This window comes from Sebastes umbrosus, chromosome 3 (assembly GCF_015220745.1).
Source record: "Sebastes umbrosus isolate fSebUmb1 chromosome 3, fSebUmb1.pri, whole genome shotgun sequence".
NCBI classification, from domain to species: Eukaryota; Metazoa; Chordata; class Actinopteri; order Perciformes; family Sebastidae; genus Sebastes; species Sebastes umbrosus.
The window spans coordinates 31268966-31284283 of record NC_051271.1 but is presented as its reverse complement, the minus strand read 5'-3'; the positions used below and the strand labels follow the sequence as shown (position 1 = coordinate 31284283).

General features: G+C 40.9%; 1 protein-coding gene across 6 annotated transcripts; it reads left to right on the top strand.

The window, feature by feature from the left end:
- The first annotated feature begins 522 nt into the window (after positions 1-522).
- Positions 523-12915, top strand: LOC119485814 (protein Wiz-like). 6 transcript variants are annotated; one of them, XM_037765610.1, is made up of 10 exons: positions 523-667; positions 1912-2013; positions 3041-3113; positions 4498-4998; positions 6399-7139; positions 8257-8619; positions 10090-10304; positions 10412-10583; positions 10683-10842; positions 11942-12915. In XM_037765610.1, the coding sequence occupies exons 3-10, from the start codon at positions 3101-3103 to the stop codon at positions 12096-12098; spliced, it is 2322 nt and encodes a 773-aa protein (XP_037621538.1). In that variant the 5' UTR covers positions 523-667; positions 1912-2013; positions 3041-3100; the 3' UTR covers positions 12099-12915. The 6 variants fall into 6 exon arrangements, with proteins under 6 accessions (XP_037621538.1, XP_037621540.1, XP_037621537.1 ...); XM_037765609.1 differs by lacking the exon at positions 523-667 and adding an exon at positions 674-946; XM_037765611.1 differs by lacking the exon at positions 523-667 and adding an exon at positions 674-1147.
- The last annotated feature ends 2403 nt before the right edge of the window (positions 12916-15318 follow it).

Below are 15318 nucleotides of genomic sequence, written 5' to 3'. Positions count from 1 at the left end.
TTTTGTAAGGGATAGAAAACAGAACATTGTTATCTGCTTGTTTTGATATAAAACAAACAGTACATTTTTGTTTACTTACCAGTTACTAACCATTTTTGTTTACTTACCAGTTGCACTGTGCAATATAATTTTCCACTTGTACAATTTTGTTAATAGTCTGTTTTATTGTCAATACTGTATATACTATTCCTATTTTTATACTTCCTTCTATTTAAATGGTTCATATTTTGTTACACTTTATTTAGCCCTTTTTTTTTTTACTGTGTTAGCTGATGCATCTTGTTTTTTGCACTATCCCCTTTGCTGCTGTACACTACAAATTTCCCCACTGCGGGACTAATAAAGGAATATCTTATCTTATCTTATCTTATCATTAAATGGGTGACTTTTCAGTGGGACAATAGTTACTAGTCCTTGAAAAATGAAGTAATAATATCTCATATTTAGTGGAATAATTAAACCCCCTGTCTTTTATTTTGTATATATTGCCACTAGGGGGATCATTTGATCAGTTGAAGCTCTATTGGTATAGCATCAGGGCTTTTATTTTGAAAACATGCAGCACCGGGAATGTGGACCACTGCTTCCGCTACCACTTCCGCTCAGCTTGTGGTTCAGAGTCTGAAACTGATGTAACGTTACTGGGGCAGTGAGTTCAAGCTTTTAGGTAAATTAACTTTTGTCTATAATTGATGATTGCAGTTTTGTTTCCAGTGCAGAGCGCAGGATGTGTAGCTTGTCGTTGTTTCGCTAAAAAATACATTTAAATTGAGGTAGCTCGCAGCTAACGTTAGCTAACAGCTGCCAGAGCAAAACAAAGAGCTCGACAGCAGCTGGCTTTACCTCACAATGAACATCTGTCTACTGCTTTACCTCACAATGAACGTCTGTCTACTGCTTTCTGCTCAGCTTTGAGATGTTAAAATGCAACAACACAGCTAAAACAGTGAGTAACGGTACAAGTAGCAGTCCACAGCTTTAAAGACATTTCTTAACGGGCAGGTTGTGTCGAGGTTACAACAGTGTCACGTTGTAGTTAACATAGTTTACCAGATGGATTCACACTCTTTAATAAAACAGGTTTAACACAATCTGAAGTTACAGGTGCAGCGGCCATCTTGTCCTAGCGAACCTGTGACGTCATGAGGTTGGTTGAGGTCTTAATGTTACATTAGTTCACACATCATCTAACTAGTGACAGCTCTGTCTCCATGGAGAATACGGAACCTCAAGCTACGAGGCGATGCAAAGATTGAGATGTTAAGATTAGAAATAGCAACGTTTTTCTTACAGTGAATAACGTTATAAGTTGCAGTCCACAGCTTTAAAGATATTTCTTAACGGGCTATAACACGTTTTGTCGAGGTTACAACAGTGTCACGTTGTCGTTAACATATTTTACAAGATGGATTCACACTCTTAAATAAAACACAATCTGAAGTTAAGTTTTTTTTCAACTAAGTGTTCAACCATCTTGTCCTAGTGTAGCCTGTGACGTCATGAGGTTGGTTGGCTTGGACTTGTCTTAACGTTACATTAGTTCATCTAACTAGTGAAAGCACTGTCTCAATGGAGAATAAGGAACCTAAAGCTTCGAAGCGATGCAAAGGGGGCCACTATTGTATCGCCCCCGGATGCAGCAATGAATTTTATAGAGTAAAAAAACAAGGAAAGATCGTCCACTTTCATTCTTTGCCTCTTAAGCGGCAAGTGGTTCTTCGTCGTTGGCTAGACGCACTGAAGCGAGAGAACCCTCCAGTTTGGCGTGGTGCTAGGGTTTGTAGCGAGCACTTTGTAAATGAGGACTATGTGGAGGAGAGGGTTTTTGACTCAGAAGCACTGGTGGTTCGCCGGACCAATAAACTGAAGCCCGAGGCTGCTCCCTCTGTGTTTGACTTCTCCTCTTATAAGGTTGGGTGCACTGGCGGTCCTACCCAGTCTACTAGCAAAGAAGTAGCTTTGCGTCGTCAGAAAAGGGCCCAACGACACGCCCATCTGGCAGAGCAGAGAGAGGTACGTTGTGGCCAGCAATTCATCAACCTAGCTTTCTTACCATGGCAGGATAGGGACTCTTAATAGAGTGCTCCAGGGATGAAGTATTTTTGTAGGCCAACCAGGAAGTTAGCATCGCCCTGGTTCCCTGGATAAAAAGACAATGGGATTTTTCCATTAGGTTTTGGATTATTGCAGAAAATAAGCTCTGTGGCAAACAAACATTTATGATACTTTCATGTTTTGTTCTGCAAGATAATCTTCACAAATGAAAACCTCTTCTATGATTTTTGAAGTGTAAATGCAATCGCCAAAAGCAAAAAACTAACGTTAGGCTATAAACAAACTACACCACGGTCACATGAAAGTGAGTATACACAATGAGGCCTTAAAGGCGGACGAGTCGCCGTGATGACGTTTAGTAGTCCCATTTAGCCACTTGTTAGAATCCACCTTTTTAAGACACATAAAGGCTGTGGGATAGTGGGATATTTACTGACAGATTTTATATCGTAGAACAAAACCTTAAAATCTCTGAAGCTTGTGTTAACCACAGACCTTATTTCAGGCATCTAACTAAAAACCCATTCAAAAAGCCCATTGACTTCCAGACAAGGGAACAGGAAGTGCTACAATGCTAACTCATTTCTGGGTTTTAGGACTCAGCATCTCCGTAGAATGCAAAAATATTTTCTTCACCGTACTGTCTCCGTCCAGTTTCATTTGGGCTTCGTTTTTTTCCCCACAAGTAAGAAGTGGTAATGCTCTCATCAGATAATGCAGTTAAATTAATATTTCCATAGCTGTTTGGTAGCCTATTCACATAATCACATTTTCCATATCACACCTCCGCCTTCACCTAACTTCTCCTTCTTACTGGACAAGCAATTAGTATTAGCAAGCTCTCTGATTTGCCACGTGGCTTTAGCCTTCACCCATTTGTTTGAATAAGGTTTAATACACCTCACACACTGTAAATAGTTTGCCATCAATAACATAAACTGGCTGTATATATTTTTTTACACCGGATTTTATTCTTAATTTTTAGGATCCGCAGAGAGTCAATTTTGACATCCCTCAAAAGAAACCCAAAACATCAGCAGCAGCCATGGATTCAAAAGGTAGGAGACGCTGTTATGAATGAGCTACCAATAATTACATTATGTTACAAGAGCCTGAAGGTGCTTGTTCATGTTATTTCATTGGTCATCACCATAATTAGACCTCAGTCGTAGTGTCATTTTGATTTGATTCTTAAACAATTTATCGTAGTTACTTTTAATAAAACGGAACCCAGGAGTTATTTCTGAAAACATATAACACTTAAAAGTGCAAGTTTCACCATATGCATTTAATTGTGCATGTCTCTTTTCAAGGCTTGATTTATAGATATTCATTGGATCGGTATTAGGGTCGATACTCACTAGGGATGCACCGATCCGTCTTTTTCACTACTGATAGCTATACCTGGGCTTTGGGTATCGGCCAATACCATGTACTAATTCAATACCAGTGTTTAATTAATAAGCTGTATGGCTCACTGTGTGGAAGAGACTGAGATCATTCTTTTATGTGAAAGGCAACATCAGGCTTGACTTAAACATTACTTTCTTAACTTTATAAATCAAAATGTAACAGATATACATAGATATTAATGTACTGAATTGAATTAAAATAATAAATCATACTCCAGCAACTTGGTAAAAAATCTTCAAAATGAACATTCTTCAAATTCAAGTGTAAACCTTTTTAATGCAGCAATTAATTGGTCAAAACTTAAAACAGGAATTAAAATTCCAGTATGTAGTGCATATCGTATATAAACATAAAATGTAATTGAATATATCGGCCCTATTGTCACCGATACCCTATCCACCTATTTGAGTCAGTATCGGCCCGATATCTGATCCGGTATCGGTATCGGTGCATTCCTAATAGAGATGCATTGGATCTGTATTAGGGACGATACTGACCTTATTAATTGGATCAGGTATCGGACAGAAACACTCGAAACACAGTTTCTTTAATAATGTCATTATAACATGTAGTGTTTCTGCTATCAGGTGCATTTATTCAGTCATTGGGGGCCATCGCCTCAGTTTTTAGTGCCACAGCAGTCTCTGGCGTTGTGTTACCTTACAGAAAGTTGATCCCAATGAGTGCCACGCAGTGTGATACAGATGTGCTGCAGATTTAAAATATGGGAAAAAGAGAGAACAGGTATTGGGTCGGTAGCACATAACCTGAGTTTAGGTATCTGTATTGTATTGTATTGTATTTGTATTGTGTTGGTGCATCCCTATTGATTTTTGTTCATTGCCACTCATATTATTATTAAATCTTGATATAACTAAAGGTTCTCAAGTCTGTTGTCGAGTGACAATATCTTAAATCAGATCATTACAAAACAAGCATCTGGCTTGTTCTTTTTCTTGGTTAAAGACACTGACTGAGGTGCTCCTGTTCAATTTATGATGACAAACTCCCATCTGAACTTCCCCACAGCAAACCCGCAGCCAGTCATTTGTGAGGTCTGTGGAACGTACTTCGAGACACGACGTGGGCTCTCCAGCCATGCCCGCCTCCATCTACGGCAGCTCGGTGTGACGTTGTCAGAAAGCAGCGGAGCTCCCATCGAACTCCTCTACCAGCTCATCCAGGAGAAAGGGAACTCCCTGCCTGACTTCAAAGCAGACTCCTCTATACCTGGGCCAGCCCCTCTCAAGAAAACATCCCAGCAGGAGTCCAGGACATCTTCAGCACCAGAGGACATGAGTGACTCCTTCAAAGCAGGGAGTAGAGTGATGACAACACCGCCAAAGACGGGTCATCGGGAATCTCCAGCCCGACCGAAAGAGTCTCCAGCCTCTCTCTTCCCCTCATCCCCCTCTGGTCTCAGGCTGGCTGGCTCTAGAACAAGTGAAGGCAGCAGCTCATCCTCAGAGCGCCAAACCACAACTAAGCCGATGTGGGCGCCGCTGGAAACTGACGCCCCCATCACCTTAGGTACGGCTGAATTCTGAATAGATGTTTTAAAGAAATGTTGAAAGAGGGGAGTAGCTGTATGTGCAAGACAGAGCTTTATTACCCAGGCACCTTATGTGATGACCGTCGATAGCAGGTAGTTATTAACCCTCTGGGGCGATCCCGACCGACTTTACTGGCTTTCAGAGGCTGTAGCAGGTTCAGTATTAGAGCTAGAGTGAAGTTATACAGTAGATATCATATGAAACTAGAAAACCTATTGGTAACAAACATGTCATGCTATTTGTTGGGAAGGAGGTTAAAGAACGCTCCAAAGTGAGGCTAAATTTTAGTGAGGAAAAACTGGCATGGCCATTTTCAAAAGGGTCCCTTGACCTCTGACCTCAAGTTATGTGAATGAAAATGGGTTCTATAGGTACCCACAAGTCTCCCCTTTACAGACATGCCCACTTTATGATAATCACATGCAGTTTTGGGGTAAAAACCATGCCGTTTTTGCATGTAGTACAAATGTGCTATATTTACCTGTTTTAAAAAGGTGTATTTGAATATTTCTGCATACTGAGGTCCCTAAACAGTCTTGGAATTACATAAATTGGGTATGACTGTAAAGCTGAGACTCTTGTGGATCCAATGAGACCAATTGTATTCATGTGTGATGATGTTAGTCCCCATAGTGAGACCATTTTTTGAAAGTTGAACTCACTGTATAAAATGACCTGTTGTGACCTCTAGGATAATCACAGCCTCATGAAACTTTACAGCCACAAACTAGAGACCTAGAGAATTCAGAGGATGGATGGCTTAACTAGGTAGATTGACAATAAGGGGGTTTCTGAGCAGTTTCCAGAACAGAAGTGCTCGCCATCCAATCACAGAAAAACGCAATTCTTGCAGAAATTTCCAAATGTCAAACGTTTTTGATACCAAATCACAGCATGTTTTTTTAATGGTGTTCTTCAAGGTCTTGACGTTTTTATCAATTCTTGAGTGGTAAAAAATTGTTAAATTTAGCACCATATCTGTGTAGCAAATAGTATCAACCCCAAAATTGCTGCAACAACTTATGAGACATAACAGAGCATGGGGAATGACCATCATATACTTCCATCATAATGTTCTAAGCCCTTTAGAGCCTTTATGACTAGAACAACTTGACACACAGTGCTGAGCTGCATCTCAAATTAATCTTCAGGTTCCCAGCTTTCAGGTGATATACATCACTTCTATGTGACATCTACTGTTGACCTACTTGCTCCCCCTAAAGACCCCCTGTACCCCCCTAAAAAAAAACAAAAATGGGTCTATTGTTGGTATCAGAAGGTTAATGTAGAATATTTGTTTTTATAAAGTTAACATGACAGCATTGTGTCTCCCAGAGACTGGGCTCCTTTTACTCATCATTTGCTTCATTCTTGCAGCTTCAGACACCAAGAAAGAGGTCCATGTGTGCCAACTGTGTGGCTGCTGGTATGGGACACGCAAAGGCCTGTCGGGTCATGCTCGGGCCCATTTGCGTCAGATTGGAATCCCTGAAAGAGACATCAAGGGCAGCCCTATTGATTTGCTTTACCAGATCATGGAGGAGGAGGACCTCAAGCCCATCAGCAGTGAGCAAACAAAGGTGCTCTCCTCAGCCAGTCCACCTGGATCCTCCTCTAAACGACCCTCCGGTCGGTCCTCTCCACCTGTGTCCCCACCCATCAAACGGCCTAAATCGTCGGCGGACTTCACCTGTATTCTGTGCGGGGAGCGGTTTGAGAATCGTAAAGGCCTGGCCATCCACGCACGTGCTCACCTGCGTCAGATCGGAGTGGTCGACCCGCTGGGGAAAAGCTCTGCAATTGACACCGTGCAGGAACTGGTCGACAGCGGCATGCTAGAAGCCATGCACCCTCACAAAACGAACAGGACAACCAGCTCATCTGCAGCACCATGTCCCTCCACATCCCTCTCCCCAAGCCCTGCAAAGTACACTCGGTCTCCCGTTAACAAGGCCCCAAAGGCTAAGAAAGGCTTTCGGCTGGCAGTGGACCCCCTTCACAGGAAGCCCAAGCCTGAACCTGAGGAGATTGAGGTGTCTGTTGAACCAAAGGAATCCAGCACTGACAGCAACTCTCCCACGCAGAAGTCACCTGCTGCTTCAAAGCCTCTCAATGCAGGTAAAGTAGAGAGCCATTCATCTGAATTAGTTGTTGTTTGGTACCGTGTCATGTTATTACATGCTCCTATAGAGAGGCGAAGTCCCGCCCCTTCCGATGGACCACCATGGGACCTTATTTTGGAAAAAATATATACGGTAGTCAACGGTGAGAGACACTGCAACTTTCTTGACTTGCAAAATTGTGTTTTAAACTGACAAACATCATATGTGCGATTTATGGCGCAATTCAAACGGAATCAAAAAAATATTTGTCTCTCGCCGTTGACTACCGTACATAGTTTTTCCGAAATAAGGTCCCACGGGTTCCACCGGAAGGGGAAGGGGGGTTGGGATATATCCCTTATAATTAGTTGTAGTTGGTAACCTTGAGCAAATATGGTAAAAAGTTATTTTTATAAAGCTGTCACAATATCCTGACAGTAGTGCATAAGATAGATCATTTATGTAAAAAACTAATGTTCCTCTGTGTCCTCCTTTACTCCTAATTGCATTTGCAAGTTTCTACCACACCCGAAGGAAAACAACCAATCAGAGCCGAGGAGTGTCTGTGCAGCTGTCAATCACTACTTGTGAACTTTGATCAAACGGTCAAACTAGGCAGCGCTGATCAAATATGAATCAATATTCTGTTACTGTAATGTCTATTTCTCACTACAAATGTTTTCAGAATCATCTTGTTGTGTACTGTTTAGCTGTAAGATGAGAAAGTTTGTGACCCGGCAGCCATGCTGAGAACAGTCAAGCCAAAACCAAGCACCATCTAACGGCCGGAGCAAACTTTCTAATTTTAGTTTGACAGTTTGATTGGAGTTCACGAGTTTCGCGAGCAGTGATTGACAGCTGCTGGAGAGACTCCTCAGCTCTGATTGGTTGTTTTCCTTTGGTGCTGTGAAATCTTGCAAATGCCATTAGGAATGCAGGAGGACACAGAGGCACATGATTTTTTCACAGATTATCAGTCTCATGCAGTACGGTCAGGATATAGTGACAGTTTTATAACAGTAACTTTTTTTTTTATCACATTCGCTCAAATTTACAGACTTCAGCTTTAATTTGTGTTTGTGTATTTACACCAAAGTGTGGATTCATACTCTTTTTTTTTCACCATTCCTCAGCATCCTCCACAGATGTACAATCCCCACCAACAGTCCTTTGCGATTACTGTGGCCAGCTGTTTGAGACCCGCAAAGCCCTGTCATGCCACGCCCGCGCCCATCTGCGCCAGCTCGGCCTCGCCTGGTCGATCAGAACGTCACCGATTGACCTCCTCAGAGAGGTCATGATGCGTGGTGAAGAAGGCAAGAAAGTGTCCGTGCTCGCTGGGTCATCAGGCAAAGCCACGTGGACCCCTCAGGGCTCCAGAAGGTCCCTGGACAGCCTCCAGTCAGGTGAACCGGCCACCAACCCCTCCAGTACACCTCTCGATTATTCCATGAAAGAGAAATCCTCGTCTGGCAGGAGCGGGGCCTCACACACCGGTAAGACATTAACACAACTGTAAAGAAATTAGGACTGCAACTAACGATCATTTTAATAATAAACGATTAGGTTATTGGTCTATAAAATGTCAGAAAATGGTGAAAAATGTCGATCTGTGTTTCCCAAAGCCCAAGATGACGTCCTCAAATGTCTTGTTTTGTCCACAACTCAAAGATATTCAGTTTGCTGTCATAGAAGAGTAAAGAAACCAGAAAATATTCACATTTAAGAAGCTGGAATCAGAGAATTTAGACTTTTATTTTCTTAAAAAATTACTCAAAAAAGTCTGCAATTAATTTAATAGTTAACAACTAATCGATTAATAGATTTATTGTTGTTGTTGTTGTTGTAGTTGTAGTTGTAGTTGGTTAATTATGTCAGTTTGACAACCATGTTCTTATATGATAGTGAGCCACTCGGTTGTTCTCTGTGACATTGTTCAGACCTGCCATTAATTTAGACACTCGCCCGCCTGCACACTCGCTCGCTCTCATACCCGACACTAAAGCTCTGCACGCCGCTGCTGCCTGGCAAAGGTGGCGGTGTCGGCGGCACGGAGGTCCCCGGGGACCACCGGTTGACAATAACCTTTTATTTTGATGTTAATAGAATGAATTCACGAATATGTAGGTTATTACTACTGACATTCCTGTAATATTAAGGTCTGCAGTGTTAGCCATGTGTTTACTACGTGTTTATTTGCATATAGAGCCGACGTGAGAAATGACATCGGATCACAAGTGGTCACTCAAGACGCATGTAGAGACATATTCTAATGGCAGGTGTGAACAGACAGAGTTAAAGCTGTCCACTTGTTATAGGATCACTCAGGACGCATGTTAATGCCAGGTCTGAACAGGGCCTAAGATGAACAAGGACACTTAGTCAATCCTAAATACACTGACTGCCCTGGTGCCATAAATACTCACTAGAACACCAAATGTGTGTTGGACCACAGCTGAAAATAGTCCTCAACAAATGCATTAGTTACTCTTGTTTGAGTTGTATTTATTAAAAACTACAGTGGCCAGATTCACATCTCAAGTAGGAACAACTGGGTCTGAGTGCAACAGACAGGGTATGGGATTTGGAAAGCATTGAGAGACAGACACATTTGTTTTGGTCTTTTCACTGGATTTATTGTCAATAAGAAAAACATAAAACAACACCAGCCTAATCCTTTAAAAACTCAGACTTTGAGCCAAAAGATTAGCCTCTTTTCCATGTAATCTCTCTTCATGAGACACATCCCACAATGCAATGCTGCCTCAACACATCCTCAGCCCTCTTGGTATTACTTTGTTGTCCCTTTAACTATGTTACTGATTCAACCTGCATGCTGTAAAATTTTTATTTTTATTATAACATCACAAAACTATTCCTAGAACTCAGTGACCTGGTGATACATGTCTACTCTGTCATTGGTAATGTAGATACGGATTCTTCTTTCAATATCTCCTGTGTGTCAGACGCATCCTGTGAGCTTTGTGGGTTTGAATTTGAAAACCGCAAGGCCCTGGCCAGTCACGCGCGGGCCCACCTCCGCCAGCTGGGAATCATTGAATGGAAGGTAGACGGAGCGAATTCCCCGATCGAACTGCTCAGTGAGTTGATCCGGAAGGACCCAGCCAGGGTAGCAGCGATAACCCGACGCTATCGTATGGGAGACCTTTACATCAAGAAGGTGGGATGAGCTCTAGACTATGCTTAAAATAATTCCCATTCAGATTTGGATGCACACAAATAATGTATTAAGCAATTCTAATTCACTGTGCATTCATTTTCTTTCAGGCCCAGAGAGGTGCAGCTTCACCGTCTCTGTCCACAGACGCTGACTTTGTCCCCGGCGGCAGCCTGAGGCCGTCGGTGGGCCGTTCAGTGAGTGCCGGCTCATCCAGACACTCACACAGCCACACACGGAGTGTTGCAGCCCACAGTGAACATGGTTTGCGCTCCCCAAGGGGTGAGAGATGAAAATAGCTGGATACAGATATACTTTTTTTGATTAAAAAAAAAAAAAAATGTCTACACATTACTCTATTACATTTCTGTATGGTTTCAGGGGTCCATCCACCAAAACGTGTTGTGCCGGGAGGGGAAGAAAATCAGGACACCAACTCCCAGCAGGCATCACGGTCGGGCAGCATTCCCGCTATGCTGCCAAAACCCCCGCTCACACCGCTGGTCAAACTGGTGGGCAAAATCTACTCCCTCAAGTGCAGGTCAGTCTATAAAATACAAAATATAAATAATCACAATCCCCTTGTACTCGGTGAATAATAGGGTTTAGAGTGACAGACCAATAGGTTCAGCAGCATTTCAGAGCATTTTTGCCATTATCAGGTAGAAGTCAGTAAGTGAGGTGTGACAGGAAATTAGGGACGGGGATGACTTGCGACGAGTCACCTGCTGGACTCCGGGGAAACCAGGGATGTGTGCTTACATCGCCAGCGTCTTAAGCCTCGGTTATACTCCCAAATGGACACGGACAGCTGCGGACACCACGGGCGCGTAGTAGTTATGTTTATGTTGCTTGGAGGACGCGCTCCACACATGCGCAGTAGATTGCTACGCTACTACTTGTAGTGTAGTGGCTATGCTGACAACTACGGGCAAGTCCACGCGTTCACAACAAATTGGTGGCACGGAGCCTGTGGCCGTCCGCGTACTACCCCGGCTCAGCCGTCGCTATATTGAGAGCTGTGTGAAGGCAATCCCTCAAACATAGATGTGCTCTGAATTTGGAATTTAGCACCTTTTTAGATACTTAATATAAATATAATAATAATAATAATATAATAATAAAAGACACTCTTGTTCACTCCACAACTCTACCAGTTTCTCCTTGTTTACTTTCTACTTTCTACCCTGTTTGTTGTTTCCTGTTTGGTGTTGACAATGCTTGTGTCATTGAACCTACAAGAATATTAAACTTGTTTGATTTTATGGGGAACGTCAAGACGAGAAAAAGACTGACTTAAGACAGTTTGGACTGAGTTTTCACGGGAGCGCGCTGCAAGTCTAGCAAAACTCTCTGGATTTTATTCCGACATTGGAAACATGTCTACGACAGTGAAATCACTTGAAAGTCGTAAAGTACGCATAAGTGGAAACAAAAGAGAAAAAAAAGTATGGAGTTAAACAACAAAACCGTAAATCACAATACACCAAACATGATATGATTAGTGATAAATGATGAATACTAAATATTTCTATGTTGCCCAGTCGCACATGAGATGTACTGTTTTGTTAAATTACATTGTCAATAATTTGTAGTAGCTCATTTAATGCAGTTACCTCCCTCTCTGTGCTGCTGTTCAGGTTCTGTGAAGAAGTGTTTCATGGACCTCTGTCTGTTCAAGAGCGCTGGATCACACACCTGCAGAAACACATCCTGTCACTGGGCTACAAAGGCAAAGCATCTCCTCCTGCTGCACCAGTGGCAGCTCCAGCACTCGTCCATCCAGTAGCCGTCTAGTCCACGAAGCCTCTCTGTAATTCACATGAAACAAGACAGTCATTTTCACATGTCACGGCAGAGTCGAGAAGAAGTCTTTATGTCTAGTTTGAGGTAACAAGTTGTCAGTGAAAAGTGCAAATTAGATGTTCCTTTTTTGTCCTAGAGAGGGCGAGCATGAGCCATGTGAGGGAAGCAGCAGACTGCAATCCACTCAGGTAAAATCCACTAGATCACAATAGAGAACAATACTGAACACTGGATGTTTTGGGAAAATACCCAAAGTCGGATCATCCCACATTTCGATGGCCATAGCTTTCCTCCTCCTGCTCATAATTCCTACCATTTGTATAGGTGTTGTTAATGTGATCTATTCAATATTTGTCATGAGCACATTTCATGTCCCACACTGAGAGAACGATCCTTGTCAATGATTTTCTCTTTGTGTTTTTGTCCTACTGAGTCGACTGGTGTGGTCGTCCATATACTTTATCTCCATAATATGATTTTGAATTGAGTGTTGTTTTAAGAAATTTATTTTTAAGTCTTTTACAATAAATCTGGAAGGGTTCATTTATTTTTTTTTCTCTCTCGTATGACAATAACAAAACACTGATACAAGAAAGTTAGACAGAATTTGAACTGGTGACTTGGTTGGAAAAGAAGTTTATCAGTAATGTAATCTCCTGAATATCAAAGCCTCAACTGTCTTGACCATAGAGACACTGTGTTTTCATTCTTGCCATGTTCTTCAGGTATAACTGCAAATACTGTATTGTTTTTCTGGCCTTTTTACATTTGTTTTTTAACACTTGATTAAATTGTGTCTTGTATATAACCATGTAGTGTATGAAACGTGTTTTCTTTCTGTTTTCTTTACAAATCAGTGGACAATTTATAAAGACAATTAACCTGCACTTCACCCACGGCCACATTAATAATAATAATAATAATAATACATTTTATTTATATAACGCTTTTCTGGATACTCAAAGACAATTTACACAGATAAAAATGATCATAAAACAAGGACATCATCAAAATATAAAACACAATATTGACAGACATTCACTGTAAGACCTGGATAATACAGATACAGTTTATCCACAAAGCCACTAGATGTACATGTTGGCAGCTTCTACTACAATCAAATATATTGAACAATTTTCAGCAAAATTCAGCACACAATTTTTCTTCCGTCTCCATTCACCCACATGTATTTTTGTATCCTCTCATTTACATAGCATTTTCCTTTTGCTGTGTCTGGTATCATCTTTTATTTATTTATCCTTTATTTTGTTTTTAATAATGTTCTCACTTGATTTGTTATTTTAAATAATTATTTTTGTTATTTTTATTAGGAAGTGCGCAGGGGAGAGATGACAGGACATGAGGGGAGAGAGAGAGAGATGGGATGGGCGCGGACGTGGGATGTTGCGGTTCATGGGCAACGCCTTAAACCCAAGGCCACAAGAGCACCTTTTCTAATTTTCTTATTGTTCAGCTTTAAGGTCCTGACATCAATTGTGTCACTGTGCTGGAGATGTGTACCCTCCCACATTAACCCATTTGTGCCCAAATACTATATTTAGTATGATAAGGAAAAATGCCACATTTGTTCTGAAACACACAGTCTTGACATCTGGTAAGGACATACTTTGGGCAAGTATCTAATTTTTTAGATCAAATGAAAAATCACTCATACTGTATCTTTGATATTCAATTTGTTATGAGTTAATACAGTAGATACCAAATACTTGATTGTGCTTCTTGTAGTTTCTGCAATACAGCCATTTTCTTATCATACTATATTTAGTCTTTGGGCACATGGGACTTCTGTTTTTTGTCTTGTTTTTTCAAAAACGGTAAAAAAAAAAAAAAAAAGAAATGCCCTAGAATAAGCAGTAAAAAAGTAAGTTAAGTTTTTTTTTTTTTTTTTTTTTCATTGCACACATTTGAGGGGCTCATATCTTCATATTCCATATAAATAAAAGTTGCACAGAACTATTATATGTCATACAGCAGGTGAAAACTTCAACCTCAAACTTGCTTTTTTGAAATAACCACTTACTCTCAAATACATATAGGAACACACACACACTGCTGTATTACATATAATAGTTCTGTGCAACCTTTATTTATATGGAATATGTAGTTAGGAGCCCCTCAAATGTGTGTATCGAAAATAATAAAAATCCCTACATTTTTACTGCTTATCCTAGGGCATTTTCTACCATTATTGAAAGAAAAAAAACAGCAGTGCCATGTGTCCAAAGACTGAATGTAGTGTGATAAGAAAAACTCACTTTTCACTGTTCGATCGATTTTGGAAATGTGTGCTTAGGCAAGCCCAGAGAACATTTTCACCAAAGGAAATTCTAAATTTCAGTTACGGGCGCAAATGGGTTAATGCAAATCCAACCGCTGGATGTGTGCGTTAATTTGATAGGTAATGATTAGAGTTTAGAAATAACTTGTTTAGTCGTAAAGCTGTGTCTGTATCAGATAGATGCTACATAACTGACCACTTAAGACACTGGTGTCCATTATTCCATTTCATAAGCTTGTCACTGTTAATGTTCCTTCTCTGCCATGTTGCATTGTAACAGCATCTCCCCTTTGTTTAAACTATCTCATGCTCACAGTCATAGATTAGATTTCACTTTCACACAGCATTGTAGTCTTAAAAATGTGGAAATCATTCAGCACATTCAGCATCAGAGTTATGAGCTTTCTGTATTGCTCTTGCACACCAGGTGTAGTGTGTTGATAAGTGCATCTTGATGTCAGTGGTGACTTTTAACAGTTTGATAGGTAAAGATTTCAGAGCAAAACATCTCTGCGCTGCCATCCCTTGTGTCTGTAATGTTCAAAGGGTTGCTCTTGATTTGATATCCTCCACTTTCCAGCTCCATAGTCATCATTGTGTTGACACAGGGTCATTAATCTTACTGCCTGTATGGCCTCTGCACTAGGTCCTCCATCCTTTATTGCTCTTCTGTGGAGCGTGAATCCCTGAGCTAGCGGAAAGGGGAAAGGTTTAAATTGGTCAACTCTGCAAACAACCATAAAGAATAATCTGCCCCCTGTGTCTGCTCAGATTCTCTCAAAACAACGCCCCTGCTTTTTAAAAAAAGTAATATTATTGTCTTTATGACTAAGATTATGATTATTATTATTTTTATCATTTTTCTTTTCCTTCATTGGATACTAATTTAAAAAAGAATAAAAACAAAGTAAA

What these genes read in the sequence shown, in the direction of transcription:
- LOC119485814 (XM_037765608.1), top strand. Translation starts at nt 1,570, where the DNA reads ATGGAGAATAAGGAACCTAAAGCTTCGAAGCGATGCAAAGGGGGCCAC. An exon ending in AGCAGCCATGGATTCAAAAG is followed by an intron (nt 3,114 to 4,497) that starts GTAGGAGACGCT and finishes ACTTCCCCACAG; the next exon opens with CAAACCCGCAGCCAGTCATT. An exon ending in TGACGCCCCCATCACCTTAG is followed by an intron (nt 4,999 to 6,398) that starts GTACGGCTGAAT and finishes TCATTCTTGCAG; the next exon opens with CTTCAGACACCAAGAAAGAG.